The sequence below is a fragment of the Crocuta crocuta genome, unplaced genomic scaffold (genome assembly GCF_008692635.1).
Source record: "Crocuta crocuta isolate KB4526 unplaced genomic scaffold, BGI_CrCroc_1.0 scaffold219, whole genome shotgun sequence".
NCBI classification, from domain to species: Eukaryota; Metazoa; Chordata; class Mammalia; order Carnivora; family Hyaenidae; genus Crocuta; species Crocuta crocuta.
Genome location: NW_027551572.1, coordinates 8,485,807 through 8,494,338, shown reverse-complemented (window position 1 = coordinate 8,494,338; position 8,532 = coordinate 8,485,807). Strand labels below are relative to the sequence as shown.

Sequence of the window (8,532 nt, the reverse complement as noted above, 5' to 3'; positions counted from 1 at the left end):
GGTGGCTTAGTCGGTTGAGCGTCCGAGTTCCGCTTAGGTCAGGATCCCGCGGTTTGTGGGTTCGACCCCCGCGTCAGGCTCTGTGCTGACTGCCAGCTCAGAGCCTGGAGCCTGTTTCAGAGTCTGTACCTCCCTCTCTCTCTGACCCTCCCCTGCTCACGCTGTCTCTCTCTCTCTCTCTCTCTCCTAGAAATAAATAAAACATTAAAAAATTTTAAAAAAAATTAAAATTAAAAAAAAAACCTATAAGTAAGTACTAACAGTTTTCTATAGTAAGTGGAATTTTCTCAATTCTAGAAATTAAATGAGTGAATTCCAGTATCTGATCTAGTATTGCCGTGATGAGTTGACACTCTTTAAAGACTCGAAGTTTCAAAGACCATGCATCAATTATCATGGCAAATGATACATTCTTTATTACTGAGAAACAAATCAGGAACCCTGGATAAGCTTTGAGCAGAAATTCTAAAATGACTGAAATTTCTTTGAATTAAAAAGCCTCAGGCACGCTTCACGTTCTGAAACTCATCAGATCTACTCTGCCAATGCTAGGAACTTTTCACATTCTTTTTAATGTTTATTTTTGAGAGAAAGAGCATGCATGGGGTGGGGGTGGGGGCGGGGGCAGAGACAGAGAATCCCAAGCACTGCTAGTGTGGAGTCCACCGCGGGGCTTAAACCCACAGTCCACGAGATCATGACCTGAGCCAAAGGTGGACACTCAACCGAATGAGCCGCCCACGTGCCTCATACAAGTTTTAACCTAACTCCAATGCATTGCCACTGAGTTGGATTGTCTTCTAAGTTAGAAAACTAGAATTCTTGGTCATGTGTCTTGGATGATAGTTGTGGTCAGATGCGGCCCCCAGCGTTTCCAGGCTGCCATCCTGATTAAGACTCGGTGGTTTGGGGTCCCCTTGCAGTTGCCCTGCAACCCAACATTTAAAGGCCCCCATCTTCCTGACATTTGAGTAGAAGCAGGAATGTGCTGGGGTGCTCTTTTCCAGAGCACAGAATTACAAACACGTCTGTTGTTTCTGAGTATAGAAATGATGAACTCAATGCAGTGTGCGACCTCAGAGGACTGTGCTGGGTTTTTGGCCAACACAGCGGAACTAAAATGCCCAAATGAAGATTGTTCTCTTTAAAGTTTACACCTTTGAAAGAGCCACATTTACTTCAGGCACCCTGTTGTCACTGCAAACATTTGGAATTGCCTTCAAAGTCTGCATTTCACTCTCCTGAATGTCCCAAGTAGAATATTTTTGTGCTCTGAGTGTAGATTTGACTTTTTTATATAACAGAAAGTAAATTAAAACCAAGGAAATAAATACTGGAGGATACGTTTCTCATTTAAAAAGAAAACAGGGTATCAATTAAGACTTTGGCAAAGGCTGCAAGGGGCAGTGGGGTGGCATAGCTTATATACTGTTGCTGAACAAGGCTTTTCAAAATATTTTGAACAAATTAGCATCCCTTAAAATGTCTGTAATGCTGTAACATGACTTCATTTGAATGTCTAAATTTTGGGGCTTTCAAAAATTTTTTAAACATTCATTTTTGAGAGACAGAGACAGCGCCCGAGCAGGGGACGGGCGGAGAGAGAGGGAGACACAGAATCCGAAGCAGGCTTCAGGCTCTGAGCCGTCAGCACAGAGCCTGATGTGGGGCCCAGACTCACAAATCACGAGATCATGACCTGAGCTGAAATCAGACACCAATCGACGGAGTCCCCCAGGGCCCCTGAAATGCCTCAGTTTTTAACCTGTGTGTCCCTGTACCTGAGTTCTTTATAGTCACATCCTACCTACCCGGTGTCCGAGTTCCGCGGTTAGCAGACTCGCAAACACTGGACTCCCCGGAAGTCCCAGTAAATGGTGTTGCTGCACTGAAACTAAGCCTTTTGGAAATCTGAGACTTGAACCTTAAAAATTTTCCAAGGCTTTGGGCAAGGATCTGTGAGAAAGCCTGCCTTAACCATTTTAGAAGATCACCACAAAAATAGACTTGGGTGAACCATTTATATGAGTTGTCTGTTAAAGTTCTTCTCCTGGGTATTCAACTTGCTGTTGTAGAAATCATGGATCCCGACGAGCAGTTAGAAACCCTCCATGAGGCGCTGCGACTCCTGCCGCCCGCTCACTGCGAGACCCTGCGCTACCTCATGGCGCATCTGAAGAGGCAAGTCACAGACTTTGAAGCTTACACTTGTACTGCGTCCAAATGTTAAGGATCAAGTGAAACTGAAGGTGAAAGAAAGGACAAATTAGTGGGTGAATAAATAAAGGCACAAGTTGAAAAGGAATGTTAAAAATATTCTGCGCTACAGCGCTGAATACAGACTTGATTCTGACGTAAACGGACTTGCAGCTCCTGTATATGTTTGCAAATATGTTAGAAATATTAATACTCTGCCAAGGAGGTGCAGTGATTTTTGTGGAAAGAGAAAAGGTTGTAGCTGTAAGGACATTAGCATCAGCATAATAAAGAGCAAAGCAACTCGCCAGAAGGGCTTACTACTCTCCTTACTTCTTGCTCTAAAATAGGCAGTCCGCACTTGGTGACAGGATTTTAGATTTTATTGCATTAAGGTCTCCAACACTGAAAACTGCTATAAAAAACGTTATGGAGTAAAATAAAGGGTAAAGGAAGGAATAGAATATAAAATATTTTCGTTACGTGTGGCTTAATGTTTTAAATACATTGATGGTGATAGAACTTCATTTCCCTGCTCTGTCCCTCTCAGTCTCTACCAGTTGAAGCAAAATGTTTTACATATATGACCAAGTTTTAGTGGTTTTGGAGTTTCAAAATATAAAACTAATTAGAAACAAAAAAAGACAGAACTTGACATCTATTTTGTATGCCTCTCAGCATGAGTTACTCAGAAATGAATTTTAACTGATGGTGCTTTTAACATTTACATGTTTTCCCTCTTTGAAAGCACCATGAGCTAAAACTTTTAATATGCTTACAACTTCACTTGCAAATTCCAGTTTGCTTCCTATATGGATGCAATTAAGGCCTTCACACTAAGACAAAGGAATCGCTCTCAAATTATAGTCTGTGCCTTTGCTGTAGCATTAAAGAGGACGCAAGCACTAATTCTTGCAGACAAGAGAATCTACACTGTGCCCTCAGCCGTCTCTTCAGACTGTGGCCACCACTCTCCCCAGATACTCAATAATCTGTTCAACTTACACAAACACAGCAGATGAGGCAGCCAGTGTGGAAGGAGGGCTGATGGAACAATCAAGACCACCCAGCCCCTTCTCCACTGCTCGCCAACATAGCCCGGCAGCCAGCCAGTGGCGGTGACGGTAGAATCTGCATATAGAACTGATCCCACACAGGCCGACACATGAACTTAGACTTGAGCTTCAGTGATCACTAGAAGTTTAACTTAACGATATAATTTGTTTTGAGGAAGGTCAGTACTTTGGAGTTAAGGAGCACAGAGAAATCAGCTAGCGGACGAGTTGCTCAGTGGACCTGGTTTTTGTCACAGCGCCCGAACACAAGGCAGAACCCGTGGCTAACGTGAAGGCATGCTCCTTTGCTTGTATTTTTCAGAGTGACCCTCCACGAAAAGGAGAATCTTATGAACGCAGAGAACCTCGGCATTGTTTTCGGCCCGACCCTTATGAGATCTCCAGAGCTCGATGCGATGGCTGCCTTGAACGATATACGATACCAGAGACTGGTGGTGGAGCTGCTTATCAAAAATGAAGACATTTTATTTTAAATTTTAGTTTGCGGGGGGAAGAAAAAAGAAATGTTTTACAGATGAAGGAATGTTTTATAGTAACTTAATTGGCTCTCATAGCTGAATTATTTCTCGGTTAGATGTTATGGCAGATAGCCAGATTGAAATGAAGGAACTTCCCATTGTTTTAGTAGCACCGCTCAGCCGTCCTTGTAAAACAGTGAACACACGCTCTCCAGTGCTAGTAACCCTGGGTGTTTATCATGTTAAGAGAAACTCGAGCTATTGCATGATTAGCCCCCTCATTGGCAAGGGAACCCCATACAAAGGAGACAACAAGCCTGCACCCGCCTCTTCGTCCCGGGTAGTCTGTGGTTGTAATTCAGCATGTTTCGCAGAGTAAATCTGTCGTGACTTCGCTTTTGGGTTCTATGTCATTGGTTTCTGATGCTTCTACACACACGCGCACGAGTGGATGGAACAGCACCTCCGGCTGCTGCATTGCCGTAGACTCTGACACATGCCTCCTTTTCTCAGATGCTTTCTTCGTGGTTTCTCTCAGTTCTTCTCTAACATAGTCAAGCAAAATGTGTTTCCAGATTTGTTACTTCAGTAAATTATCCACCAATAAAAAAAGTACAACGCGGAGCATTTCCTGTTAAGTTATTATTGGTTTTTAGTTGCGGTTTTGTGTTACCTGGCATGCATTTATTAATTTATTAAATTTGGCTTTTAGAAGTAAAAAATAGTGATAGCTTACTTTTTTCCCATGGTTGAGAATATCTGGGAAAATGTATTTGGCCATCTGTTTAATACTGAGTAAGGTTTTGTGTTGAGTTCCTAAAATAATAATTTAAAACTGCTTAGAATTAAGGAGCACCTGGGTGACTCAGTCAGTTACTGGTCCAACTCTTGACTTCGGCTCAGGTCATGATCTGACGGTTCGTAAGTTCCAGGCCTGCATCAGGCTCTGCACTGACAGCGCAGAGCCTGCTTTGGATTCTGTCTCCCTCCCTCTCTCTGTCCCTCCCCCGCTAAATAAATAAAAATAAACTTAAAAACTGCTTAGAATTAAAATACCCTTCATTGGATTTTTCTTCTTGCATACTTCAGCAGAAAGCTAGAACATTTTCTCAACTGTTTGTGGGGATGGGGGGTGGGGGGGACAGGAGTTCCTTCTAGAGCCATCAGAAGAAGGAAAAAACACTAAAAAGACTGACTTCCTAAGCGTTCGGTTGGTTGGAAAGGCCAGGGTTAACATGCAGTCGAGCTGACCAGGCTGCCTGAGCGAGTGCCAGACAGCAAGCCGACCTCTGGTGAAGGGCGGTCCGTGTGCAACTAGATGCCTGGAAACCCGGACGGGGTCCGATACTGTGCCCAGCCACCTGCTGCCTTTGATCTAATGNTAGGCCAAAACAAAAAAAGAAGAAAAAGAAGGGCTCAATTGGTTGAGCATCCGACTCTTAATTTCAGCTCCAGTCATGATTTCACAGTTGATGAGTTCAAGCCCCACCTCAGCTCTGCACTGGCTGATCAGATGCTGCTTGGGATTTTCTCTCTCTCTGCCCCTCCCGTGCTTTCTCTCTCTCTCTCTCTCTCAAAATAAATAAAGATTAAAAAATTATAATAAAAAGTAAAAAGTAGAAGACATTTTTGGTTTTGCCACTTCAATCCTTGATACTTTTAACACTGTCTCAAATATAATGGTAACTGACAGAAATGAGGAATCTTTCCATATTTTTGCCGCTGGGCTATAGTACAAAGTTGGTAGTTTGCTTTAATGTGTATGTTCAGAAAAGCGTGGTTGGTTCAAGAGGTAGTCCCTCACAGCTGCCTTCTCAACCACTGTCTCCCATGGGAAATGTAATCACACTGAACAGCAGATACATATAATGGTTCAGAAACTTGTTTTGTGTAACACAAGCTTTCTTAAAATGGAGGCCACCAAAAGGCACTATAGACTTAAGTCAGTGCTCTTGACTCACAAAGTACATTTGTCAGAGAAAACTGCTCCCATTAATTTGGCCCTGGGTTAGGTAAGGCTACTCATCGGTTCTGTGTCCGTGGTTCACGTTGACTTCGTACAAAGTCCTCTTAAAGGAGCAATTCAGTTGAAAGAAATAGGCTTTATTAGAATATAGTCACCCTGTGCTTTTCCTAAAAGGAACAGATAGGGTTGACTTTCAAGTAAGCACTTTGTTTTCTTTCTGAGAAAAAATCTGTTTATCCTGGTTGATTTAAACATAAAACATTTTACTGAGTTCCTAAGATCCAGGTAGCAGAAATATTTAACACTGTGCGTGCCTTCAAGAGGTTTCAAACAAGTTTTAGAAGGCCACAGAATGATCTATATATACCTTGCTGTGTAACTCACCTCTACCCTTTACAAGTGTAGAAGCGAGCTCCGCGGTGCTGTGGTCACGCTGCAGCCTTCTAACAGGACTGTGTGGGCGTTCAGGGTTAAGTGTGAACAGCACTGTGAGGCTCTTAAGGCACCCAATGAATCAATCCCATTTCAATTTTAGACCAAAAGCAGCATATTCTACATGCAGCTGAAGGCCATACCTTCAGTGTGTGTGCAGGGGACAGATAGATAGGCACCAGGGTAACCCATAGGCACGTATTAGGATTTGAGGTCTACCTGGAGCACAGGCAATAGCTGATCACAGTAAACATTAAGCAGATGTTTAGATAAACTGCCGAGTCTTCAGCCAAGGTCACTGTTTGCCGGGTCTTTAAACAAGCACAGGTGGTGTTTTTGAAGACACGAATGTGTATTTCATCCCGGCATTTGACATCCCTGAATTTGACATGCAGGTTCAAATTATAGCTACCTCCTCTGTGAGCATTTCTGGATCGCTGGGTGACACACCTTGAAATAAACAGTTCCTCATTGGTTGAGGAGGAGCTTAGACTCAAGAATTACCAGAATCTGTTAATACATATCTTTCTGTGACTAATGGGAGGTTTCTTACATCATGATCTTTTATGATGCAAAGTTTCTATTTATTTCCACCAGGGGAGCGAAGGCGGAACCAATAAACCTCTCTCTGTGGTCACCCACAGATTAGGCAGCACCGTATATACTCTGCTCTGGGATGTAAGATCCATTTCTTCTCAGTTTTTTATATATAGTTTTCAAGAAATTACTGGGAAATCAATTCCCTTCTCTACATCTTCTGTTAGTTTTCAATGCCAGTGAGTTATACCAGCTGGCCAGAGGAAGTCATTCTTCACTGAACTGATATTTAAAATGTTTCCAAGTGGAAGAACGGATGTTTATCAAAATGTTTCTGGTTACTTGATGAGCTCAGATGGAATGCCTCTGAATAAATTAGGTTCAGGGTTCCAACATTATTCATTTTCAACAAAATATTTTAGAGTTTACAGCCCCAAAGCTGATTAGATATTATCGGTAACTCCATTTAAAGCACAAAAAAAAGGGTGCCTGGGTGGCTCAGTCGATTGAGCATCTGACTCTCAATTTCAGTTCAGGTCATGATCCCAGGGTCGTGTGATTGAGCCCTGTGCTGAGCTCTGTGCTAAGTATGGACCCTGCTTGGAATTCTCTACCCTTCTGCCCTTCTCCCCTCCTTGCACTGTCTCTAAAATTTAAAAAAAAAAAAAAGGGGGGGGGTTCCTGGGTGGCTCAGTCGGTTAAATGTCCAACTCAGTTTTGGCTTAGGTCATGATCTCATGGTTCATGGGTTTGAGCCCCACATCAGGCTCCACGTTATCAGCATGGATTCTTTCTCTCTCTCCTCCACCCCCTCTTCCCCCTGCCCCCGCTCACTTTTCCTGTCTCTCTCTCAAAATAAATTAATTTAATTGAAAAAACAAAAGGTTTTATTTTTTAATGCACACTGGAAAAGTAGGATGCCCAAAACTCTTCTCCTAACTGTATCTTTCACCCACTGGGGACTAACTTCTTATAAAACTCTTTCAACGTCTTTGTAACTTGATTTACCTACAACGGTGTGGCATTCCCATTTATGTATTGGTGTTAAGTCAATGGCACTTCCTGGCATGAGCTGAAGTGATAGTAATCTCAGTGATCACACATCACAGTCCCACTGAACATCTGAGTGGTTCTGGCCCTTGATAGGCATGCCCTGGGGTGGAACTTAGGAGAAGGCTCAGAAGACGACAGCATTGCAGAGATCTGTCAGCTTCCATCATTTTTAGATATCTGGTTCTTACTTGCACACTCTCCCCCAAGTGCAGCCCAGCCCTGTGTGTGCAACTCCTCATCCCTTCCCATTTCCTGCCTGCTCTGGGACGGGCACAGTGCTAGGCCTGGGAACAAGATCAGTGCCTGTTCTCAAGGAACTTAGTGGGTCAGCGTGGCCTAGTCACAATTGGATTTTGTTCTTTTTCTCACTGAGTATCTTATTTCCTATGGGCCTCAGCACTAGCTGTCAGCAGAAAGCCAAAACAAGACAGTATGTATATATTTGCCTTGCTTGGAGGGGGGAGGGGGAGGTGAGTTCACAAGCCACACTCTTACAATCCCATGGATACTTTCACGTTGACTGTAAACATTCATTTGACGAATAGGAAAATGACCTCACAAATGCCCAGTATGAGTTTCTTGGAAGCATCAAGAGCATAAGGTCTTAGCTGCCTCCCTGCGGGCAGGTGTGTGATCTGGAACAGGACGACGGAGCACGAAGGAGCCCCATGTCCTCCACCATGGTCCACTAGCCCCTAACGCCCTGCATCACTTGCTTCTAGACAGTGGTGTGAGCAGTCCTTTGTGGCCACGTGTGTGCATTTGGGCCAGTTCTGTGCACAGTTGGCACTCATTCTGGAACAAGAGACGGTCT

At 43.5% G+C, this 8,532-nt stretch overlaps 1 protein-coding gene across 2 annotated transcripts in view; it reads left to right on the top strand.

The window, feature by feature from the left end:
• The window catches only part of CHN1 (chimerin 1), a 154,109-nt gene extending 149,755 nt beyond the window's left edge, over positions 1-4,354 (top strand). For both annotated transcript variants that reach the window (XM_077751139.1, XM_077751140.1), the window contains 2 exons: positions 2,076-2,181; positions 3,574-4,354. In XM_077751139.1, coding sequence (XP_077607265.1) covers positions 2,076-2,181; positions 3,574-3,745 — 278 coding nt within the window. In that variant the 3' untranslated portion in view covers positions 3,746-4,354. The remainder of the gene's footprint in view (positions 1-2,075; positions 2,182-3,573) is intronic.
• The last annotated feature ends 4,178 nt before the right edge of the window (positions 4,355-8,532 follow it).